At 60.8% G+C, this 25,503-nt stretch overlaps 1 protein-coding gene across 5 annotated transcripts; it reads right to left on the bottom strand.

The window, feature by feature from the left end:
* Positions 1-7,135: 7,135 nt before the first annotated feature.
* Positions 7,136-25,464, bottom strand: BRD9 (bromodomain containing 9). 5 transcript variants are annotated; one of them, XM_070357773.1, is made up of 16 exons: positions 25,300-25,464; positions 24,466-24,680; positions 24,051-24,183; positions 22,301-22,361; positions 21,797-21,941; positions 19,581-19,691; positions 18,863-19,038; positions 17,603-17,735; positions 16,038-16,113; positions 15,347-15,442; positions 14,813-14,945; positions 13,216-13,327; positions 11,670-11,708; positions 10,602-10,701; positions 9,121-9,288; positions 7,136-7,795 (listed from the first exon to the last, which is right to left on the bottom strand). In XM_070357773.1, exons 1-16 carry the CDS (start codon positions 25,349-25,351, stop codon positions 7,695-7,697), a joined length of 1,851 nt encoding a protein of 616 aa, XP_070213874.1. In that variant the 5' UTR covers positions 25,352-25,464; the 3' UTR covers positions 7,136-7,694. The 5 variants fall into 5 exon arrangements, with proteins under 5 accessions (XP_070213874.1, XP_070213877.1, XP_070213875.1 ...); XM_070357776.1 differs by having other exon boundaries at positions 18,863-18,975; XM_070357774.1 differs by having other exon boundaries at positions 18,863-18,996; positions 25,300-25,463.
* Positions 25,465-25,503: the final 39 nt, after the last annotated feature.

Here is a 25,503-nt window from a genome sequence, read left to right as displayed (position 1 = left end):
CATGATCCCCAGGTAGAAGCATGTGATGGAAGGGCTGATGTCAACTCCCACACAGCAGGCACACGGAAGGTCGCGTCAAGGATTCCTGCAGGTGTTGGAACAGAGGTGTGGGGAAGCGATGGTTATAAGATTAAACTTCACAGGTCACAAAGCTGGAGACACAGCATGACGCTGGTCTGTTAGGGTTTCCAGGCGAGGAAAAGGAAGAGGGTGTAAGAGAAGAAACAAAGAAAAAAGGAAAGTGTGTGTGTATTGCAGGGGACTGAAGACTTCAGCCCTAAATCACATTCCAAGAACCAAGCAGGGAAAAAAGAAATAACCTACGGTGGTGAAGATGGGAGTTCCGAGGACAGAGTCCTCAGTGTCCCGGAAGAAAACAGTGGCATTACCTACAACGCGATGTAACTGGCACTTAATCAAGTTCAAGTGCTGAGTCTCCTGTCCTGAGATGAGCAGGCAGGCTGTCACCACAGGCAGGACAGAAGGAGGCACCTCGGGGCACCTACTCACATTTTCAGATCTGAGACTCACCCCGATACCCCGGGCACCTCACATCCAGGCCGTGGGGGGAGCCAGTGTGTCTGCATGAAAGCCAGAGCCCACAGCGCTGGCCGTGCTCGGACGCGGGGAGCCCGGCCACCCACCCCACGCGGAGCCCCCACAGGCAGACCTGGCCGGCGGTGGCTGCAGACCTTCCTCTCTGCTCTGCGCTGGGTCGTCGGGGGTCTGTGCGCTGGTTCTAATGCTGGGGACCTGGGGAGGGCAGACAGGCTGCGAGGCTGGACCTCTGCCCCTGCCCGTCCTGGGCAGCACCCCCGGGGTCAGGGCCCCGGGGATCAGGGCACCCGGGGCTGGGAGAGCGCATCTGCCTCGGTGCACCGCGGCTGTGCCCGCCCTCCTCCGGGGACTTCGACGGGGGCCCGGCCTTCTGCCCGAGGCTGGACCCTCCCTGGCCACTGCCACCACCCCCGCTGCCTTTACCACCCCTGCCGCACGAGGAGCGGGAACCTGGCGGGCCCAGCAGCTGCTGCGGGGATAGGACCTCCTGTCTCACCTGTCCTGAGACACGGCACCACAGTGCTGCTGCACGTGGACACAACACACACCACAGAACACACAGCACACACACATACCTCACACACCTCACACACCACAACACCTCACACACCTCACACACCACAACACCTCACACACCTCACACACACACCACACACCTCACACACACACACACACCTCACACACCTCACACCACACACCTCACACACCTCACACACACCACACACCTCACACACCACACACACTCACACACCTCACACCTCACACACCTCACACAACTCACACACCACACCTCACACACCACAACACCTCACACCTCAACACACACCACACACACCTCACACACCTCACACACCACACACCTCACACACACACACACACCACACCTCACACACCTCCCACACCCTCACACACCTCACACCTCACACACCTCACACACCTCACACACCACACACACCTCACACACCTCACACACCTCACACACCTCACACACACACACCTCACACACCACACACACCACACACACACCACACACACCACACACACCTCACACACCACACCACACACACCTCACACACCTCACACACCACACCACACACACACACACACACCTCACACACACCTCACCTCACCACCTCACACACACACACTCACACACACACCTCACACCACACACACCTCACACACCACACACACCACACACACCACACCACACACCTCACACACCTCACACACACACACCACACACACCTCACACCACACACACCTCACACACACACACACACACCTCACACACCTCACACCACACACACCACACATACCTCACACACCTCCCACACCACACACACCACACATACACCACACCTCACACACACACACACCTCACACACCACACACACCTCACACACCTCACACACACACCACACACCTCACACACACACACCACACACACCTCACACACCACACACACTCACACACCTCACACACTCACACCTCACACACCTCACACACACACACACCACACACCTCACACACCCACACACACACACACACACCTCACACACACACACACCCACACCCTACACACACCACACACCTCACACACCCACACACACACACACACCTCACACACCTCACACACCACACACACCCACACACCACACACACCACACACACACACACACACACACACACACACACACACACACCTCACCACACACACCCTCACACACCTCACACTCCTCACACACACCTCACACACCACACACACCTAACACACACACACACACACCTCACACACCTCACACACACACACCTCACACACACACACACCACACACACACACACACCTCACACACACACACCTCACACACACACCTCACACACCTCACACACACACCTCACACACACCTCACACACACACACACACACACACACACCTCCTCACACACCACACACACCTCACACCACACACACCACACACACCACACACACACACCCTCACACACACACACACCTCACACACACACCACACACCACACACCACACACACACACACACACACACACACACCACACACACACACACCACACACACACACCACACACCACACACACCACACACCTCCCACACACACCACACACACCACACACACCTCACACACCACACACACACACACACACACACACACACACACACACACACCACACACCACACACCTCACACACACACCACACACCTCACACACCACACACACCTCACACACCACACACACCTCACACACACACCTCACACACACACACACCTCACACACCACACACACCTCACAAACCTCACACACCACACACACACACACACACACACACACCTCACACACACCACACACCTCACACACACACCTCACACACACACACACACACACACATCTCACACACACACACCACACATACCTCACACACCTCCCACACCACACACACCTCACATCACACACACCACACACACCTCACACACACACACCTCACACACCACACACACCTCACACACACACACACACACACCACACATACCTCACACACCTCATACACCACACACACCTCACACACCACACACACCACACACACCTCACACACCTCACACATCACACATCTTACACCACACACACCACACACACCACACATGCCTCACACACCTCACACACCTCATACACCACACACACCACACACACCTCACACACCTCACATACCTCACACCACACACACTACACACACACACCTCACACACCTCACACCCCACACTCACCTCACACACCACACACATCTCACACACTTCATACACCTCACACACACACCACACATACCTCACACAACACACACACCTCACACACCACACCCACCTCACACACCACACACACCTCACACACCACACATACCTCACACCACACATACTACACACACACACCTCACACACCTCACACACCACACTCACCTCACTCACCTCACACACCTCATACACCTCACACACACACACCACACATACCTCACACACACACATCACACACACCACACATACCTCACACACCTCATACACCACACACACCTCACATACCACACACACCACACACACATCACACACCTCACACATCACACATATCTTACACCACACACACCACACACACACACCTCACCACACACCTCACACAACACACACACCTCACACACCACGCATACCTCACACACCTCACACACCACACATCACACACACCTCACACACACCTCACACACCACACACACCTTACACACCTCACACACACCTCACACCCCACACACCTGACACACCACACACACCTTACACACCTCACACACACCTCACACCTCACACCTCACACACACCTCACACACCTCACACACACCTCACACACACCTCACACCTCACACACCACACACACCTTACATACCTCACACACAGATACCTCACACACACACACCTCACACACACACACACACACACACACTCACACACACCTCACACACACCTCACACACACACCTCACACACACCTCACACACACACACACACACACACACACCCACACACACACCTCACACACACACACCTCACACACACACACCTCACACACCTCACACAAACCTCACACACACACACGTCACACACCTCACACACACACATCTCACACACACACCACGGACCCGCTCAGCCCAGGCGCTCAGGCTGTCCTAGACGAGCTCCGGGTCCTGGCCCGTACGCCCTCTGTCCCGCCCACCGCCGCCGCCTCCCTTCAGCCCCGTCCTGGGGCCGCTCCCTCAGGACATCCTGGCATCACCGGGGCAGACCACTGGGTCGGGCTCGGTACACTGGCCGTTTGGGGTGTGGCGGTGCCCAGGATCCCTTTCTGCTCTATTCTGGTTCCCGCGTCTGGTTTTCCGTCGTCCCTGAGGCTTGGTCTGGTGCTGGGATGTGAGGTGTCGTCACCTCCGGGCCCCCAACACGAGCAGCACCGAGCTACGCGGGCCCGAGCAGCCTCTGCCGAGCCGGCCGTGGTGACCAGGGGGCAGGCGGCCGGGCTGTCCCGGGTCTCCCCCGGGCCCGTTGGCGGTACGGACAGGACCCCTCCCCTCCCAACCCACGCTGCTCCTGTCCTCCCCGGAACAGGTGTCCGGGCACCACACGCCCTCTGAATGCAGCGCAGACGCCGGCCACTCCTGAACCCAGGTCTGCTCGTGCCCTGACGGCCCTGGGCTCTCTGCGGATGGATGTCCAGGGGTCCCCTGCGATAGAGGGCTCTGCCCTCTGCCTGGGCAGAGCCAACAGAGGCGAGGTACCCACCTCCCTCGCAGCCAGAAGGCGCGGCCACAACGAGCACGCGGAGCACACTCTCCTCGAGCACTCTCTCCTCTCAGTTCTCAGGTCCTGGGTGAGCTGGGGAAGCACAGGTGCCTCTCACTCAGCCCAGGCCCAAATGAGAGACCCACAGGACCCAAGACGCATCATAAAGGCGGCCCCGCCCCCCGGGGACGCATCACCGCAGCGGGGGAGGGACAGGCCCAGGGCCCCCGGCGGACCCTCACCACCCGCACCTGAGCCTGGAGAACTTCAGCCTTTAGTGAGAAGGCAGTGGGTTCAGGCCCCTGACCTGCTGCCTCAGCATTTCGGGCCGGGGGTGGCCAAGGTGTCCACCCCAACCTCATCCTCATGCTTGACCCTGGAGCCGAGATGCCGGGCTCTGTCTGGGCCTGACCAGCCCCCGGCTGCCTCCTTGTTGGCTGCAGAAGGGCCACAGTAGATGGCGAGTGGGGAGTGCAGGCATGTGGACACCATGGCGAACAGGCGGCTCACACTATGACGATCAGCTCTGGTCTTGGGGTCTCTCGCTTTCCGCCTCACCCCACAGGGTCTTGATTTCTAAGCTCAAGAAACGCCTGGTCCTCAGGGTCGGGTCTGAGGACTCCTATCTGATGTGGTGGATTCCGATCTCGATCCTCCCTTGGGGAAGGCAGGTAGATGGGGACGTGTCCCTCTCCATCCACAGATGTGGCATCCCACGGCCTCCAGCCTCCCTGGGGAGTCACCCCTCGGGGCACCATCAGCAGTGGAAGGCAGGCTGGCCTCCTCCAGGCAGCGTGCCAGCCCTGCCTGAGGCCCATGGGGATTGGGATGGCCTCCTCCTGGTCCTCTGGGCCTGGTCCGGATGGACAGGCACGAGGCAGAAGCCAGCGGGTTGCAGGCAGTTGGGTGGGCGGGAGGCCGGTGAGGAGGGGGCTCCTCCAGGGCTTGGGGCCTCCCACGGGGCGGGGCTGGTCAGGCCGACTCTGCTCCTGGTCAGCCCTGCTCCCCCAGCTGCCCGGCCTCAACCTCTCGCTCACTGGCTTCAGTTTCCTCACATGCCGTTGGCCCAACAGCACTGTCCTGGAGCAAAGCAGCCCCTGGGTGATGGGGATGCTCTTCCAAAACCCCAGCTGACCACAAGCAGACAGGCATGCGAGAGCCGGACGCCACCTGGGATCATCAGCCGGGAGCCCCAGGGGATGAGGGGGGAGCTGGTGCCCGCCTCCAGGACCTCTGCACACAGTGCCCGCCCATGGGCAGGCCTGAGAGGGAACCTCCCCCAGAAGGTGCTTCCAGGGAGGCAGGCAGCTCCAACCGCTGTCCACGGTGCTGCCCGGAGTCCACAGCTGCCAGCGAGATCCAGGGCAGATCCAGGGCACCCGCCAGGGTCTGACCCCGAGACCCAGGGACTGACCCCAAGACCCAGCCCACAGGCAGCAGAGGCCTCGGAGACGTTGCAGCCATGACCTCTGGAGACTGAAAGCAGAGCTTAGCCCCCGCAGGAAGAGTGTAAGGCCTGCATCCCACACTTTCCCCCCACCCCGAGGGCTGAACTCTGAGAGCGCTCAGCCGGCAGCGGCCAACACCCACGCTCTCGCCCTCTGCGGGACTGGGCTCAGGGATCCCGGGAGACTGAGACAGAGCTCAGCCAGCAGAGTGGCCCGCACCCACGCTCTCCCCTCTGCGGGGCCGGGCTCAGGGGTCCTGCAGACTGGCCCACACCCCTGCTCTCCCCCCGTGGGGCCAGGCTTGGAGGTCCCGGGCACCACGGCTCCCACTCACAGCAGCTCCGCCAGCTGCTGGTCAGTGTCTTCACATGTCCTGGGAAGTGCTCTCTAGTTAAGATGATCGTCATCATGGGCTCCTGCACAGAACACGCTTCTCCAGAAACGCTTATGTGCAGCCATGCCCAGGGCATCGCAGACCCCAGCCCCTCACCCGTGGGACTCTGAGGGATGATGAGCTCAACCAGCCACAAGCGCTGCTGCCAGGTCTACCCAGCGGCCAGGGAGCTTCCGGAGGCGCCAACCTTCTGTTTCACGGCAGGAAAACAGAGCGGAAAGTTGTGCAGGAGCGGACGTGACCCTGGACACCACTGAGGTGCCCAGATCCGGGCCGGAGGCGGGGGACAGCAGGAGATGGCACCAGGAAGAAGGCAGGCCATCAAGCTGAGTGAGAAGTGAAGGGTCTGCAGTGAAGTCAACAGGGGACCCTGGCCGGGCTGTAAATGACGCACGCAGCGACACTTTCTTTTTATTAAGATCTGTATTTACAATCTGCAGGTACAAACAGGCATCCAGTAAACACATCCAGAACAAAGCATTTCCAACGCGCGACCCGCAGCTGCAGCCACAGGACGCGCCACTGCCCAACAGAGCTCCCCACGTGGCCCCCGCCGTGACCTGCCCCAGCAGTGTGGGGATGCAGGCTCAGTGGGGTGGGGTACACACAAGACTCAGCCACGTCCACTCCCCGAGGACACAGACTAAACAGTGTGTCTACTCAGGCACTGAGAGGGACGTCCCTGCCACCAAGCAGCCCAGAGACAGACCACGCCGGCTTCACAGAATCTGCTCACACACCCTTTATAAGTGACGTCCACCCCAGGATGCACAGGGCTGTCCACGGACACCCCACATCCGAGTGCAGCCGACGTGATCGCAGACAACTCACCAGCTCCCCGGGGCTGCTCCCGCAGGCCGAAGGGGACAACGTGAAGTCTTTGTCTCATGACAAAAACTCTGTACATGCAAATAAAAACTGGAAAGTACAAAACCACCAAAGGCCGTGTACAGGCTAGGGCTTTGTGGAGACTGCAGGCTCCGGAGACTGCAGGAACTCGTACGGGTCGTGGGCCGCCTCCGGCTGCTCCCCAACACTGAGGCGAGAAGGGCTCCCTGCAGTGACGGGAGGGGGGCATGTCAGCCCAGCGCTGCCACGCACTCTGCCCAGGAGGCCCGGCTGGACACGTGTCCTGTGGCTGCGGCCAACTGGGCCTATGGCGCAGCCAGAGCCCCGGACCCAGCGCAGAGACCACCCGAGGGCCCCAGGGAGGGCGCGGCCGAGCCTCCACGCAGCAGGGCTGGCAATCCTGCAGGAAGGCAGCTCCTGGGCCGGGGGTCCTCGGACACCCCAGACCCTGAGGAGCCCCAGCGTCAGCTTGAGTCCACCAGGACCTTGGGATCCTCATAGCTGGGAGCCACCCCAGAGTCACCTGGAACCTCTTCACATGCTTTTATCACCAGGTTAATGGGACCAAAACGCCGGTCCTCTACTTGGACAGCTTCAGCCAACGGTCTGCGGCTGATGGCTCCCCTCCCCGCCCCCAAACGTCAGGGCCGCAGAAAGGGAAGTCAGCGCTGTGTCTGGATCTGACGCAGGACCTTGAGGACGTAAACAGCGTGCTCAAGGGGCCAGCAGACAGCGTCTGCTCCTGTCCTGGTGGGGTCGCCACCCACCACCCACCCACCCTCATGCGCCCACGGGGCTTCCGACCAAGGACGGTGGTGTGCCCCTCCCAACTGAGAGCCCTGAGGTCCCATGACCCCCACCAAGGACTGCGAGGTCTGTCCCATGCCCCCCACCCCCACCGAGGACCGCGTGGTCTGTCCCATTCTCCCCACAACCACCAAGGGCCCCAAGGTCTGTCCCGTGTCCCCGCCACCGAGGGCCCCAAGGTCCCATGACCCCAAGAGGACCCTGAGGTCTGTCCCGTGCCCCCCCACCGAGGGCCCCGAGGTCCCATGACCCCCTACCAAGGGCCCCGAGGTCCTGTGGCCTCCACCTCCACCAAGGGCCCCGAGGTCTGTCCCATGCCCCCCAAACTGAGGGCCCTGAGGTCCTGTGGCCTCCACCAAGGGACCCAAGGTACGTCCCATGCCCCCCCTCCCTCCACCGAGAGCCCCATGACCCGCCACGAGGGCCGGGCAGGAGCACAGTGCTTCAGGACCAGAAGCAAGAAGAAGCCAACATTCCCTCCTCGATGACGCTATGGGGTCCATGGCTTGGACGCGACAGGCTGGGGCTCTTCCCGACATGAACCCAGCATCTTCAGGCCAAGCCCCCCGGTTCACAAGACTGCCTTCCACGCCAACCCCTCCCCAGTACGGCCGCCCGACCAGAGCCCGTGGGGCCCGCAGCAGCCCTGGACCTGGCCCAGCCCGCTGGCCCCCGGCCCCCCGGCCACCCCCGAGGCCCCATGCCGGTGCGCGGCGGGCCTCACCCAGGTGGTGCTGGTCCCGGTCGGAGGCGTTGGACAGTGAGCTGAGGTTGGACGAGGGCCGCGAGCCCCCGCGCTCCGCCTGTGCCTCCTGCAGGTCCTGAAGGAGCTTCGTCGTCTCGTCCAGGCTCAGGTGCCCGTCCTCAGGGTCCAGCTCCTTCTTCACCTTCCCTGAGGACACGGAGATGGGGCTGGGCCAGGCTCTGCCACCACTGCCCAGCTGGGCCCACACTGTGTGAGGCACCGCGCAGGGGGAGCAACGCACGCCGGACGACTGGCCACGCCCCCCGACGGCCCGGCAGGACCCTCCCCATAATGGTGGGGCCATGCTCCCCTGCGCTGAGTGGCTCCCCACCCTGAGGAGGCCGGGAGAACACCACACGGGGCTCTGCGCTGGCATCAGGCAGCACCCGCACGGTGGACCCACCGAGAGCCGGCGGGCGGGAAGCAGGGAGGCTCAGCCCCAGGGAACGTCGCAAACGAGACATAGGGGCGGCGACCGGGACCCACAGCACCCTCAGAAGGGAAAGGACACGTGATGGGAAGAGGAGGGAAGACGCAAGAAAAGCTGGGGGTCAACAAACTGGGGCCCGCAAGGCCGTGTCCGCCCCATCTGGAGACCAGCGGAGAAAATATGCCTCGAGGGAGATGGACTGAATCAGGTCCAGGTGAGCGCGGGACAAACTACAGTCAGACTCCCCACGTTCAAGATAAACCCCAGGGCCCGGGCACAGCAGAGAGACGCAGCGCAAGAACAGACCTGACAGAGAGCAAACAGGGCTGGTGACAACCCGACTACCGCGAAAGAGGAAACGGTAGACTCGGCGGGAGGAGAGCCGGCGGGCAGCCCTCGGCGCACCCGAGGGACAGAGGACCCGCCGGGCCCCTGCCTGCTTTCCTCCCGGGGCTGGGGCCACGCCTGGCGGGGGGTGACGGGCCACGCTCGCTGCCAGGGGCTCCGTGGGAACAGGGCTCTGCAAACTGATGTTGGTTCCCGCAGCGCCTCCTCCCCAAGCGCACCCCCCTGGAGGGCCCTGGTGTCTGCTGGGACAAGCCACGAGCATGACCACCTGCAGACTCCACATGTCAGTAGGTCTGAAGGGGCCAGAAGGGCAGGGCCCACATAAGCAGAAGGCCCTCCTGGGGGCACACGCCGTGATGGCGGCAAGCACGCCGATGCAGCACCACGGCGGCCACGGCAGGAGCTCCCCGCTGCCCACTGGACCAGGGGACCCAGGGATGGGGCCGGAGGTCAGAGAGCCTGGCGAGCCCTGCCGGGAGCCACTGGGAGTCCTGAGGACAGCGGGTGGGGGGGTCCTGAGGACAGGGGCTGGGTGGGGTGGGGTGGTCCTGAGGACAGGGGCTGGGTGGGGGAGGGGGTCCTAAGGACAGGGGCTGGGTTGGGGCGGGGATCCTGAGGACAGGGGGCTGGGTCGAGCCACCCTCCCGAGAACAGGCACAGCACAGTGCCCAGCACAACCTACCCAGACAGCCGAGCACGGAGATGTCCAGGGAGACGTCCGAGTAGGGCTTCATGGCCATAAAGTCCAGCGTGGAGCTGCCGTCCCCGAGAGGGTCCCCGGCCTGCAGGAGACAAGCCACATGAGATGGAGGAAAGGCAGCGAGCTGGTGCCCACCACCCAGGGAACGGAGGCTGGGCTGGCTGTGTCCTGTCTGTGTGAGGAGCCCACAGACAGGGGACTGTGCCGTAGCCCAGGGACCACAGGGCCTGGGCTCCCCAGGAAACCTCCACCTGGAGCAGCTGGGAAGGGCCATGGGCACTAGGGGACTGGGGAGAGACCCGCAGATGCTGGGGGGGGGGGTCCTCCAGGGAGACGCCCAGGACTCAAGGCCAGGCTCCTTTGGGAACTCGACAGACAGCGTGGCAGGTCCTTGTCTCCTCTGGGCTGACCCGCAGGGGCCCTGCTGTGGGCCAGTCGGGGTCGGGGGGTCCTGGCTCAGGCGGCTGCAGCCCGCCCCAGATCCTCGCGGGCCATGTCGGGCCGGTGCCTAACACCACATGTGTCGCAAAGCCCAGAGACCAAGCAGACACCTGGCCGCCCGGCACACGTGGGGAGACACGTGCCCTCGGCCGGCACCCTCTCCAATCTCCGTCAGTCAAGGGCTCGTCTGACGGGCACCTGACCTGCCTTGACCTCTGCCCCGCGAGGCCCCGTCAGGGAGGCTAGTGACCCCCACAGCCCGGCCCAGTCCCGGTGCCGCTGCCCATACAGGCAGTTTCAGAGCTGGGGCCAAACGTGCTCCTGGGCACTACAGGGCGGGCAGAGGCGGCGCTGGACCGCGTCCTCAGGGGCTGGCGAGGCCCCAGGCCGTCCCTGCTGACTGCCCTTGCCCACCCGCGAGCCCACCCCTGGGAGGAGCCCCTGCCGGCTGCACACCCTCAGGCAGGTCATGGTGACTATCTCACTTTCCTCCTCAGCAAAGGGACTGAAGCTCCTCCCACTGACGCTGTCTCAAAGGCCACACGCGACATCCTCACGGGGCCTCAACCACTAGGCTTTTACTGTCTGTAACTTGTCCACGGAACCCACCTTCACTTCATCCAGAGGCTTCATCGGAATGCTTCTCCTCTACAAAGAACCACAGACAGGAGCCAGTCTCTCAGCAGCTGCATCCAGGCGGACCTTACCCTCACCCGTAGTTGGGACAGGCCCGCCCGCAACCCGAGCGGGCCTCGTGGGCCGCAGCCAGAGCGAGCCTGCTGCACAAGACCAGCTGAGACCCCCGGTGGGCTGGGCACCCACGAGACCACCCGGGGCGAGAAGGCCATGAAGGCGCAAGAGCCCTCAGGATGCACCCGCAGCCCCAGGGGTGGGAAACAGAAGGCAGTCAGACGCTGGGCTGGGGCTTCACCAGGAGGACGGCTGAGCCGGCTGCGGGGGAGGCAGGGTGCTGAGACCAGCAGAGGAGATGGCTGGATGGCATCACCGACTCAATGGAAGTGAGTCTGAACAAACTCCAGGGGACACTGGAGGCCAGGGGAGCCTAGCGGGCTGCAGCCCATGGGGTCGCAGAGTGAGACACGATGGAGACTAAATGACAACGGTCTGAAGCTGTGCTGCTCAGTCCACGTTTAGTAAAGCGCTCAGAACTTTCTCGCCTCCTCTGCCCTGAGCTAGCTGCACGCGTCTGGGCTTCCTTCTGGGCTATCCTGCTCCACTCGCCTATGTAGCTAGTTCATGCCAGCACCGCACGGCTTTGATTCCGGCAGCTCAGCGGTACACTCTGAAATCTGCATGAGTGATACCCCCAGGCTCTCTCTCAAGACTGCTTTGGCTACTTGGGGTCTCCTCTGTCTCCATGTAAACTTTAAAATCATTTGTTCTAACTTTCTGAAAAATGCCATTGATGTTTTGATAGGGACTGCACTATATCTATGGATTGCCTCGGAGAGTATGACCACTTTAACAATACTAACTCTTCCAGTCCAAGAAGACAGTCTATTCAATAGGCAGTGCTGAAAAAGTGGAATGTTATATGTGAAAGAACAAAGTTAAAATGTTTCTCTAATGCTGTAAACAAAAAGAAACAAAATGGCTGGAGAGGAAACATTCAAGGCTTTGTGGTCAGGCACAGGGCGTGGCCCGCTCTCCATTTCTACTTTCTAAAACACTCAAAATCTGTAAAAAAACAAAAAAACATTGTTAGCTCACAGGCCAAAGTTTGCCAATCCTGATCTTGACTAAAAAAGACAAACTACAAATGGAAAATAAAAATAAAAGTGACTGCAGACACCTTCTCACACACAAGGTGAGTCAGACATCACTCTACAAAGAGGCTAAAACGTCGATCCAGGTGTCCACACCAGGAAGACAAGTTCCAAAAATGAAGGTAAAGTGCAAAGAGTTTTCAGGTAAAGAAAAAGGTCCTGTGAGGCAAAGGAGATTTCCCAGGACGACGGAAGGTGACAGCTGACGAAGAAAGGCAGGTCTAAAAAGGGATGAAGAACATGTGCCAGACGAGGGCATCCTTCTTAGGTTTCCCTGGAAGGTAACCGACCCGCGGGGAGGAACAGCTCCGGGTCACCTCACACACACTCCCTGCTCCCATCTGGCGGCTGCTGGGGCTCGCGCCCACCTGCCTCAGCCGGAAGAGCATCCGCGAGTGGTCCCCGCCCGTGATCTGGTCCAGGAGGTCGTCCACCAGCTTCTTGCTGTAGCTCCCAGCATCCTTCACGAACTCCTGCAAGCTGGAGAGGGCCGCGAGAGCAGGCTGGGACCTGCGTTCCGCACCCTCCCGCCCTGGCTACCCACCCCCGAGGTCCACATGGGGCGGGTGGGGGGTGGACAACAGTGACCCCAAACAAGAAAAGCAAAGGAAAAGCAAAGCAGAGAACACGCATCTGCACACCTAAGTCCCTCACGCCCACTTTATGAGAGCACTCACGTCTGTTTTGGGTTCAGGGACACAAGGAGATTAAGGAGAAATCACACGGAGGGCTCCACACTGGGTGGGCTGGGAGCACCTCTAGGGTCATTTTGGACCATAACAAAGTGAGAAAATCCCAAACCATGCCACAAGATGAGAACAGAGGCCGAGAGCAGAACCCACAGCCCGAGCAGCACAGCCAGGCCAAGGCCTGAAGGAGCCCTGACGGCAAGGCCTTCACACGGCTGTGGGCCTGACTCTGCGCCCAGCACCGGCTGCCTGGACCAGGGGCAGCGGGCCCCAGAGCCGTGTGCTGGGGCAGGACGACACGGCCACGTCCAGGGAGGCCACCCTCGGCCACCACGCCTTCCTCTTGGTCTTCCTCCTCTACTTCTGTTTCCACACAAACGTCGGGGTCAGCTGCTCGTTTATCGTATTGGAGCTACCTGATCCCTGTGTTCTTCAAACACGCTCCACGTCGTGTTTGAAGTAAGACAAAGATCTAACGTGGGGAGACTCCATTTCTCCCCGACCAGCACAACTGTCACAGTCCCCATGTAAAAAAACTGAATTCTAAAGAAATGGTCCTCTTTTCTCTCAGGAGTGAAAAAATACAAATCCCATTCCACAGGGGTGCAATACCAGATCACTAACTGTACGTCACACCGGTCACAACTGAGGCTGAACTGTGTCCCCAACACCACACGCTGAGGCCATGACCCCCTGCACCTCAGAACACGGCTGTGCGTGCAGACGGGGGCCTTAGAGGGAATTCAGTTAAAAGGAAGCCTTCAGGGTGGCCCTCAGTGTCTCCAGAGCAAAGGAGCTCAAGACGCAGAGTGAAGCTGGGGGAGGACGCTGTGGGGAGGACACTGGGGAGGGGGATCCTGGGGAGAGGACGCTGCGGGGAGGAGGCTGGGGGAGGACACTGGGGAGAGGGAAACGCTGGGGGAGGACTCAGGGGAGGACGCTGGGGGAGGACTCAGGGGAGGAGCTGAGGACAGAGTCTGCACCAAGCAGCCAGGCCTCAGGAGGAGCTCAGATCCCGCCTCCAGGACGCGGGTGCTGTCACAGACACCTGGTCTTGGCTGCCTGAGCCGACACACAGGCGCGAGAGCCCCTGGACGGCCGTGACCCCGGAGCACGGTAGGTCACACCAGGCTCTTGCAGGCTCCGGCCTGGATCGTCATCCCCTTAAAAACCTGGTCCAGTCACCTGAGCTTCGAGGTCACTGGCAGAGGCCAGTCATTTTACTGAACACGACCACGGCCTGCAGCCCACCACAGAAGCTAGCCAACCCACCCACCTCAGTGCGCACTGCACGCCTGTCTCGTCTCCATAGGCCGAGTACAGCAGCTCCACCTCGTCAGCCTTCAAGTCGCCAAACACGGAGTTGTTGTGCGTGGAGAGCGCAGTGCTGGCACTGGAGAGGAAGGTGACTGGGGGGGTGCGGGGGCCGACGTGAGGGACACACATGCGGGCCACGCGCATGCCACATCTCCAGGGACCACGGAGGCCCCCTGCGGAGCCGACGTGCCCTCTGCACCGAGTTCTCGGTAACCTCCAGGCGGGGGGTCTCTCCGCTGCCTACAGCATCATGACCCCCAAGTGGAGGAATCGTGACTTTGTTGGAGGATCTTTAAATGGTGTCAATGGACCATCAGCACGTGGAGGGCAGCTGAGCGCGGGGAGGGGGCCCCACACTGGCTGACGCGGAGGCGAGTCCTGCCCTCTGGGCTCCAGCTCCTGCCCCTCCTGGGACCCCACCGAGTGTGATCAGACCCAGAGCTGGGCCTGACAGGGCAGCTGCTGGGTGGGGTTGGTGGGAGGGAGGTCTTACCTCGGCTCCTCCGCTCCTCCCGGAAGCCCAGCGTGGTGAAGCCAGGCAGCAGCTTGCTGGACAGTGAGCTCAGGTCCACTGGGTGGGTCTCCTCCTCTGCAAGGGGACCGGGGCCGTGAGCAGGCGGCCCCCAGCTGCATGCAGTGGTGGGGGCATGTGGGAGCACAGCCTGGTGGCCCCTGGGACCATCTGAATTCAGGTCTACACACCCGGCAGCCGCCCTGAAACCCTGGCTGCCCGCGGTTTGAGTGGAAAGCCAGCGGTCAGCCCACCGCACGGCAACACAACCCCAACTCACGCCACGGACCCCGCCTCCGAGACCTCAGTCCATGTGTTGCATGAGCAACACGGCCGCCTCCGCCTCCCGAAAGGCCTGTGAGTGGTTCCCACAGGGACTGGGGCCTGAGAGGTCTCCATGTCCCCATCAGAACCTCAACCTCGAGTTCGAGTGGAACCAGCTTGCCTGTTCTCTTTTATCGAGAACACTACGGTTCATTCCAGCTGACGGTTAAAGTGGTCAGCTCCTGCCCTCCGCACCCACAGAGGACCCCTGACCACACTGGCATCCTGCCACGTGGGCGATGGGCCATGCCCCATCTACACGTCACCAAGGCATGGACGTGTCACCAAGGCATGGAGACCAGGGACGGGGCCGGTCAGCAGACAGGACAGGGTGGGGGCGGGCACGCACCATCAGCATCCAGCCCGGCTGTGTTGACCACGCTGTAGAGCAGACTTCCATCCCCATTCTTCTTCAGGTAGCCCATCTGCAAGAGAGCTGCCTGAGCGCCCGCACCCCCAACCCCCACGGCCTCCAGGCCCTGCCCAGGGCTCCCCCAAAGCAGGGCGCCTTTGAGGGGCCAGGAGAACCATGGCCGCTGAGAACGGCTTATCCTGAGTAAACTGAACAGCCACAGAGCCCCCATCCCCCGAGACCAGACACACCTCATGCCGTGAGCACGTGGCCCCGGGCACGCGTGTGCCACAGAGGAGCTCCTGAGCCGGGCTCCCAGGACCCTCATGACCAGGAGCTTCAAGGACACACGACACCCCAGAAACAGCCTTTGCCAGGAGCTGGAAGCCTGACCAATGCGAGCTGGGGCAGGGGCTGGTCAAGGAGACCAGAGGCCCCACCCCACACACACGGAGCCCGCCTGTCTAAACCGAGCTCCACCTGGGAGCAGTGCCCCTTCGGAGGCCAGGAGCAGCCGAGTGCGCTGGTGCAGGGGAGCCCGGGGGTGGGATGTGGACGATGGCAGAGCTCCTTGCTGCAGTCACGAGCCCGTGAGGAGCAGAGGACCCTCGGGTGTGGGCAGACCTGGAGGTTTCCGTGTGAACGCACAGCCTTTGGTGAACGTGAGTCAGGGCAGGCTGCACAGACGGATGCACAAACAGATGTGGCCGTCCCAGCTCTGTGCACCCAGGCCCAGACAGGATGGGACACCCTTATGGGGGACGAATCAGTGCTCATGCGGAAACGCGGACTCCAGGGCTGAGGAGCCCCCACAGCGCAGACCAGACTCCACACACAGAGCTTCCAGTGACCACACGGGGACCTCACACCTCACGGCAGGCGTGTGCAAACCAGCAGAAAACGGGTGACGTAAAATGCGATGTGTCTTATATAACCCGACACATCCCAACTGTGACCACCTCACGGTTCTTTATGTAAAACCCACCACATCCTCTGCAGACTTAGTGTAAATAGAAAGCTCAAGCAGATTCCCACACAGGTTTTGCGAAAACAGAACGTTAGACACACTGGGTCAAACAAAACACCAGGATTAACTTTGCTTGTGTCCTTGCTAACAATCACCAGGAAATCTGAAGCCACTCGCCCATATGGTTCCTGCCACGCCTACGGATGCCTCCTGTGTCAGAGAGGAGGTGTGCAGAGCAGGGCGGGCCCTGAGGACCAGCTCACGCCTGGTCAGACCCACGGAGACTGCAGAGGCGCAGACACTGAGAACACGGAGAGGACACGCAGCCATGGAGAGGCAGGGCAGGCTCGGCCTCGGCCAGGAGACAGAGCGCAACCCTCTGCTGGCCGGCGACCTGCACACCACACGCCACCCCGCTCCCAGGAGATGGCCAGCTGGCTGCAGCAGCCGCGGGGACGAGGAGCTAGCCCTCCAGCAACAGCGGCACCAGGACAGGGCGGCGCTCCGGCCAGACGCTCGCGATGACCGCTGATGCTCGGTCGTACCGACAGGCCAGCGCCTGGCAGATGACACGGCCGCCCCGTGGGGGCGCTACCTTGCCTCCAGGCACCAGCCGGCTGATCCTGTCCCGGGCCTCGTCGGCCGCGTGCTCTACCAGCGCCAGCACGTGCTCCTCCGCGGTGCTGTCCGTCAGGCTGCAGGCATTCCCCTCCGGCTCGAACACACAGCTGTGAGGCGGGGACACGCACGAGTCACGCCTGCCCTCCCGGAAGCCCGCCCGCGGTGGCAGAGGGGGTAGCGGGGGGCACAGAGCGCACTTCACACCCTTCCTTCCGCTCCTAACCCTCTGCGGGCTACAGTGCGTGGACGCCGGCCAAGCAGAGGCCCCTGGAGCTCAGCCCCAGCCTCCAGTCTAGGGCGACACCTTCTGCTCCTAACCCTCTGCGGGCTACAGTGCGTGGACGCCGGCCAAGCAGAGGCCCCTGGAGCTCAGCCCCAGCTTCCCGGGCGGCAAGAGCCTCGCTGGCACCCGCGTCGCTCAGGCACTGGACCAACAGAGGCAGGAACCCCGTGCAGGTCGCGGCGCTGGCAGTGAGCCCGGGCCGTGGGCAGCCCCAGGCCCCAGAGTGCCCCCAGACGGCAGAGACAAGAGGGGCCGCTGCCAGCACCCGCGGGAGGGGGTCTCCTCGTGGAAGGCTCTAGAAGCACAGTGGAGGCACCCCCCCAGTGAGTCTGGGGCGAGCCCTCTGGGGTCCCAAGTCTACAGGAAGCCCCCTCACAGCCAGGGCCCCAGCTGCAGGAGCCCAGAGACAGGCCCTGCCTGCCCTAACCCAAGCTGTCATCTACAATGGCACAACGGAGCCCCCGAGCGTGGGACGCGGAGCCCTGGCCACCAGCACGCGTCCTGCACAGAGGAGACCCTCGGGAGTGAAGGGCCAGCGAGAACTCCCAGGACGCAGTAGCAGCAGCGCTCGGGCAGCGGGCCTGGCGAGCCACACCCAGGACCGAGAGTGAGCGTGGCCGGTAAGGGTGGCTCAGCCCATGCCCCCGACACCCGGGGGGGTGGCTGTGACTCCCTCACAGGACCCGTCGCTGCATCAGCACGTAGGGAGCGGGGGCCAGAGTGGAGAACTGTGCCCCTCACGACTGACCCCAGGGCCTCCTGACACTCTTGGCAGGATGGGGGCCGCCACCACAGCCACTGCATTCTCGAGCAGGCAGGGAGGACGGCTGCTTCTGTGTGAACACAGGGTGAGCCTCTGTCCCAGCTGCCGAGTGAGACGGGCTGGAACGCAGCCCCCGCCAGCAGCGAGGGCGTCGGTGCCCGCAGAGCCGGGCGGGCGGGCGGCTCTACCTGATGACTTCTCTACTTGGCCGCTTGGACTTCTTGGCCGTCTCTACATGCACAGGCACGACCTCCGGGACAGGCTCCTCGGCAGCCGTGTCTTCGTTGCCCAGAAGAGCCGCCTGCTGAGAGAAATCCATGTCCTGCATAAACGACATGCTGCGCTTCAGAGCTAAGAGCCGCTCCTGGAACCAGAAAGCACAGAGCCGCGGGCTCGACCTTGCCCTCCGGCCACAGCACCGACGAAGCGAGGGGTGGGTGGCCGCAGCCTCGCCCGGCCTGGCGGCTAACCCTCCGGGGGCAGGGCGCACCCCCCGGAGGCTGGTGAGGCTGCATTGGTCCTAGACACGTGGCGCATGCAGCCTGGCTCACGGGGCAGAGGGGGGCCCGGGGCTGGAGGCGGGCACTGGGCTCCGGGAGGCAGCCACACACGACAAACCCACGAGGCAGGCCGCGAGCCAGTGAGACCCACGCGTCTGGAGCTCCGCCCCGAGCCTGCTGGGGACACGGCCATGGGCAGGAGCAGTGAGGGGGGTGTGTCTGGAGGAGGGGCGTGCTTGCAAGGGCGGCTGGCTGGGGGCTCCCTAGAGCAGAGGGCCCGTGCCGAGGCCGGGGGGGGGCGTGGCCAGAGCATGGCATTCACTGAGCTTCCATTCAGCTGTGAGAGCCGTGGAGGAGGCGGCAGCACTCAGCCGCAGCCCCTCGCTAGCCACCGGAGGCCCCTTACTTTGCTCATCATCTTGAAGCCAGCGTGCAGGATCTTCTTGGCCAACTTGTAGTACACGGTGTCCGGCCTGTTGTATGTCATCGCATTGTCACACATCAGCTTGAAATCTGCCTGAAAAAGAGAGACCATTCACCAGACGTGGAACACCACACAGACAACAAGAGCCTCAAGATTCCTATCAGGAGAAGCCACAGGAAGACGCTGAAACACACTGGAGAGCAAATGTGGCTCTCCGGTTTAAAGAAGACCTTTCCTTTAACTTATGGAAATCTTCTCAGCTCATTTTCTGTCACAGCTTACTATAAGACACTGAGTGCACAGCCCCGTTCCACACAGTAAGTGCCTGTATGTAGCAGTTTGTGTCTGTTCCCCCCGGATCCCTGATTTGCTCTCCCCTAGTCGGAGAAGGCAATGGCACCCGACTCCAGTACTCTTGCCTGGAGAACCCCATGGGCGGAGGAGCCTCCCATGGGCGGAGGAGCCTGGTGGGCTGCAGTCCATGGGGTCACTAAGAGTCAGACACGACTGAGCGACTTCACTTTCACTTTTCACTTTCATGCATTGGAGAGGGAAATGGTAACCCACTCCAGTGTTCTTGCCTGGAGAATCCCAGGGACGGGGGAGCCTGGTGGGCTGTCATCTATGGGGTCGCAGAGTCGGACACGACTGAATCGACTTAGCAGCAGCAGCCCTGCCCTTCCGGCAGCCGCCACTCGTTCTGTCTGTTTCTGTTGTGCAGACAAGTTCATCTGCATCATCGTTTAGATTCCCTTTGTAAGTGGTGCCGTGTAACATCTGCCTGAAGCACTTCACTGAGTATAACCTCTAACTTCATCCACGTCGCTGCAAACATTGCTGCAAAAGTGAAATGATGTTTCACTCTTCTTTGTGACTGAGTAATCCAGGAATCATTTTTAAAAACTTTGAGAGATTTTCATAACTTCATTAATCTTCACTTGCTTGAATGAGAAGCTTGCCAAACTGTAATCCTTTCTGAACACAGCACACACACTTCACGGGGGTAAAATGCTGGTTCCTCCGCTTCTTTCCTGACCTGCCCCCTTCCCTCTCCTTGGAAGGAACTCGGACATTAACGGGAACAAGAACCAACAACCAGTTCTTTTGAGCAAAGCAGAGGGATAACCTGAGAAGTGGGCATGCCCTGTATCTCTAAAGTTATTTCATAGAATTTGAAATTCTGCCTACAGATGGTTACTCTAGTACCATTAGAAAAACACTTGACCCTAAAATAAGTGAACAACTTACATTAAAGGCAAACGCCCTGAAACGTCAGTATTCTGTCACCCTAGCCAAACTGCTTACGGCACGCCTGACAGGGGAATCAGCCTCAGGATGGCAGCGACTGTCACGGTGGTGCTGCCACCTAGAGTCGTTCCCCCACCAGGCCAGTGTCCCCAGGGCTGGGCCGAGGCCATAAAGCCCGTGTCGCAGGTCCCGACTATGACAGGCTCAGGTCACCACGGGGGACAGGGTGACACTCTTCACATCTCAGCTTTGTCACTGGGCGACTGACCAGACTGGGCCCACAGGTGGATGGGTGCACTTCAGGACCCAGATGCAGGTGACCACCTGCCCGAACTTCCCGGGAAACCTTTCCTTTTCTCCCACCCACCTTTCAGTCATAGGTCAGCCAACACTTCCAGTGAGTTCTCCAGTAAGCAAAATAGGAAAGCCAAGCTTGGCCAAAGGGAACAGAGCCTAAGAAAGAAACGCACCGCCTTTTTCCAAACGGCATCACTGTCAACGCTGACAGACATTTATCATCCCCTGAATCTGAATGCCAGAAAGCAGCTTTCACCTTTCACAGCCAGTGCTGAAAAACAGAGAGTCAGCAACAGAGTACTCAAGAGACAAAAAACTATGATCCTAAAAAATCTAAACTCCCAGTTAATTACGTTAGAAAAATTACATTGCAGGTCAAATCAAACACACCCTCACTGGACCCGACATGTCCGTTTAAGCCAAAACAGTAACTTAAGAAACGAGCGCCCACTAGCACGCAAGACACAGGCCGACTTTTAGACCAAAACTTGGAGAAAGTTACAACTGACCCCTGTATTTTCAAAACACCAGCCCAACACAGAAACACCCACAAAGCTTGCAACTGCAGGCAACCACAGCCGTATGAAGGGCCTGCTGTGCGTGAACACACGCGGAGCTTCCTGGCGACGCCTTCAGGAGGTGCAGTAACCTACCTTGAACTCCGTGACTGACTTGTACTCGTTCGCTGCGATCTTGTCCTTCATCGTGCCGAAGTCCATTGGGTGCTTTATTATCATCGAGTACCCAGGTGCGATTGCATCCGTGACAGGAAAAGCGAAAAATCCATGAGGATCTTTTCTGAAAACACAAATATCTTTATTTAAACTGGAAAAACCCCAAGACCTAAGTGTTTGAACCAAACACCTCACAGTAAGAAATCTGAGGCAATTAACCAAAACTTAAGGTTGCTTCTTAAAATTAACAAAATTTATACTCTTTCAGACTGTGGTATTTTGGATACACTAAAAACTCCAAAACTACCGTCCTGGGTCCTGCCATGACCCCACCCTCTGGCGTTTGACCCCTGGTGCCAACTTCGGGGTTCTTGGAACCCTGAGCCCTGCTCCCACAGGCACACCCACCCCCTGCGAAGGCAAGAGCGCTCGGAGAGAAGACCCCAGATGCCCCAGCAGAAGCCCCTCGGAAGCACCCTTTACCTCTGGAGCTGGCGGAGGAAGTGCTCCAGCAGCTGCTGAATAGGTGTGCTCTCGTTTTCAGCTGCCGATTTAAAAATGGAAAAAGTAAAAATAAACAAAAGTGTGTCGCTGACACTTTACCATAAAGCAAACACCAATTTCATGATCCTTCTTAATCTATTCCGTTCCAGTGTTCCAGGCTCACGCGAGAAGCAGATGAGAAGGTTAAGCAAACCCACGCACGGTCCCCGCCCAGTGCAGCTGGGGACCCAGCAGCAGCCCCCCAACCCCCCTGAGGCAACCAAGACGGGCCGTCACGCGCCACCCTATCCCCAGCCTCCACCTCCTGGGCCTAGGACGCTCCAGACAAGGTGAGGAGATGCAATCAAGCCTTTGAACAGAAGTCGCCAATGAATGCCCTGATAGCATTCAATTGGTATTCTCTGCTCACACCTTTGCTCACTAGTAAAATGGGGATAAGACCGGGGTTCTCGTGAGGACTCTATTAACTACATGTATTCTCTGCTCATGCCTCTGCTCACTAGTAAACTGGCGATAAGACCAGGGTCCTCGTGAGGACTCTATTAACTACACCTCTGGCCGCACAGCACGGAAGCACGGCTTCCAGGGAGCGTGAGCAGAGCTCAGTCAGGTTTCCTCCACAAGAGCACGTAAGTATACAGTCTTCCCCGCTGTGTCCCCAGGGCTGCACGCAGAGCCCTAGATGTGGGGTTCCAAATGCTCTTCTCCACCAAGGAACCAGGGTTCTTGGGGTCACTCCGGTCACCAGGGCAACACTGTTGAGCGAGACTAGAAGAGGCCCAAGGAAACATCATCTGACCACAGGCTTTCCAGGCACACGGGGGAGGGCGCTCAACAGGCGGTGTGAATGAGCTGAGTGATTACTAGCAACCGCAGGCATTCCACAGCCTGGAAAATCCCATGGACAGAGGAGCCTGGTGGGCTGCAGTCCATGGGGTTGCTAAGAGTCGGACACGACTGAGCAACTTCCCTTTCACTTTTCACTTTCATACATTGGAGAAGAAAATGGCAACCCACTCCAGTGTTCTTGCCTGGAGAATCCCAGGGACAGGGGAGCCTGGTGGGCTGCCGTCTATGGGGTCCCACAGAGTCGGACAGGACTGAAGCGACTTAGCAGCAGCCGCAGGCATCCCACAGCCATGTTCAGCTGAGCAGCTGCTGCCCTATGCCGACCTGTCTCCCCCACAGCAGGCCCAGTGTCCACATGTCTTACTGCTCCCCGTGAGTGGGGCTACCAGCAAACACCACCTCCATGACCGCAAGACAATGTCTCCCCGCTCCCCCAGCAAATCAGAGGTGGTCAGACCTCCAGTCATAGCCAGCGGGCCTCCCCCAAGAGGCACCTGACAGTCTGAAACCTGAGGGAACTGCCCACACAGATCAGAGGGGGCCTGAGCTTTCCAGGTTTCCTTGGCTGAAACCAGCACAGCTCCCGGGGATCTAAGAGCCCGAACGACTGACGCCAGCGCTGGCGTCCTCCCATCTCCAAGGACCTTCTTGGGGCTCTCGAGCTAAGAGGCCAGGAGCCGCGGTGGGCCAAGCCCTGCTCTAGAAGCTCGAAGTGAGCAGCAAGAAACTCAGGCCGGCCCAGCTCCTCTGTGAGGCCCTGGAATGGAGAGTGTGGCTCCTTCCGTCCTAGGCGTCTCCCCAAGCCCAAGGGCAGAAAGCCAACTGCTGCTCCCCACGACAAGCCCCCCAGCTCCAGGATGCTCCGAATCCCACCACTTGCCTGGCTGCGTCCGGCACGCTCGCACCGGCCGGTCGGGGGGCGGCTCCACCTCCACCTTCTTCCCCGGGTCAAAGTCGTCGGCCTCCCCCTCTGTGTCACAGTGCTCCTTCTCCCGTTTCCGCTTCTTCTCCTCCTGCGAGGCAGGGTCAAGGCAGCGAGGGCAATGAAGTGGTTTTCAACAGACCTCCTGTCTCTAAGGGGGTGCTGAGAGCGAAAAGCCTCTTCCGGGACCCTTCTCACTGCAGACCCCACCCTTCCAGAGACCCTCCACAGTGGCCGGGCGAGATGAGAAACGGGAGGCCCTGACTCTGCGGGGTGTGCTCGGCCAGAGAGGACACCCCGGCCCGAGCCCAGGAAGCCCTGGCTCCGTCCAGCCCCCCTCCCCTGCCAGGGGATTTGGGCCACCCTCGTTCACCTTTCGCTTCCTCCTTTCTTCATCGTCAAGGTGCTTCTCCTTCTCCGACTTTTTCTTTTTCTTCTTCTTCTTCTCCTTGTGTCTCTCCCGCTCATGGTCTGACCTGTCATCGTAGTAACTGGAATCGTGGCCGGACCCCGAGAGTTCCGTCACTTCGCTTCCTCCAACTTTGAGGACCAGCTTCAGGGGCTTCTCTAAGGGCTTGTCTGCATAGTCTGTGGACACAGAGGGGGCCTTCACCGTATGAGCTTGGGGAGGCCGCTCAGCAGCATACACTGCTACCCAGCCGGCGGCACCTCGGCCCAAGGTGAGGGGACACCGGGAGGTCACTGACGTCCGGGAAGGTGGGAGGACAAGCCGAGCTAAGGTGAGCAGCAGGGCACTGCCAAAACCATTAGAAAAAGATGGCGGTGAGTGCAAGAACGGTAATAGGGGGCTCCTTCCCCTCCCCGCCCAGTTATCCTCCACCGGACGAAAGGGGGGTCTCCAGGCCACTGTCGGAGGAACCAGACCACGCCTGGGGCCCCGGGGCCCAATCCCGGCCCGCTAGCTCCGGGCCCCGGGTCGCCCCCTTCCCGCCCTGTTGCAGCCCCCCGGTGCGGGATCCCTGACACAGGGAGCAGGACAGCGCGCAGGCGGGGAGAGACCTCAGGAAACACGGCCGAAGAACAGGGATGCTCCACGCTTTTCTCCAGGGCGCGGCGACAGCGGGGGCGGACGCCTGAGAGCCGCGTCCCCGGGGCCCGGTGAGCGCGCCCGCGTCCCCGCCCTCGAGCCCGGGACCCCGCCACCGCGAACGCCCGCCCGGCGTCACAAAGCGCGCCGCCGCCTCACCCTCGTACGACGAGCGCCATTCGGTCTTGTGCTTCTTGTGCTTCTTGCCCATGGCGGCAGCGCCCAAGGCAGCAGCGAGCCCGCCTGGAGCGCGGCCGCCGCGCGCCGGCCCCGGCCCGCTGCCCGCCTAGCCCGCGGAGCTCGCCGGGCCGCGCCGGAAGCGGCTGCGGCAGCCGGAAGTGACGCTCCCGCTTGCGCCGGCGC

The sequence above is a fragment of the Bos mutus genome, chromosome 20, assembly GCF_027580195.1.
Source record: "Bos mutus isolate GX-2022 chromosome 20, NWIPB_WYAK_1.1, whole genome shotgun sequence".
Taxonomy (NCBI): domain Eukaryota; kingdom Metazoa; phylum Chordata; class Mammalia; order Artiodactyla; family Bovidae; genus Bos; species Bos mutus.
The sequence above is the reverse complement of the archived record's forward strand: the minus strand, read 5'-3'. Positions and strand labels throughout refer to the sequence as shown.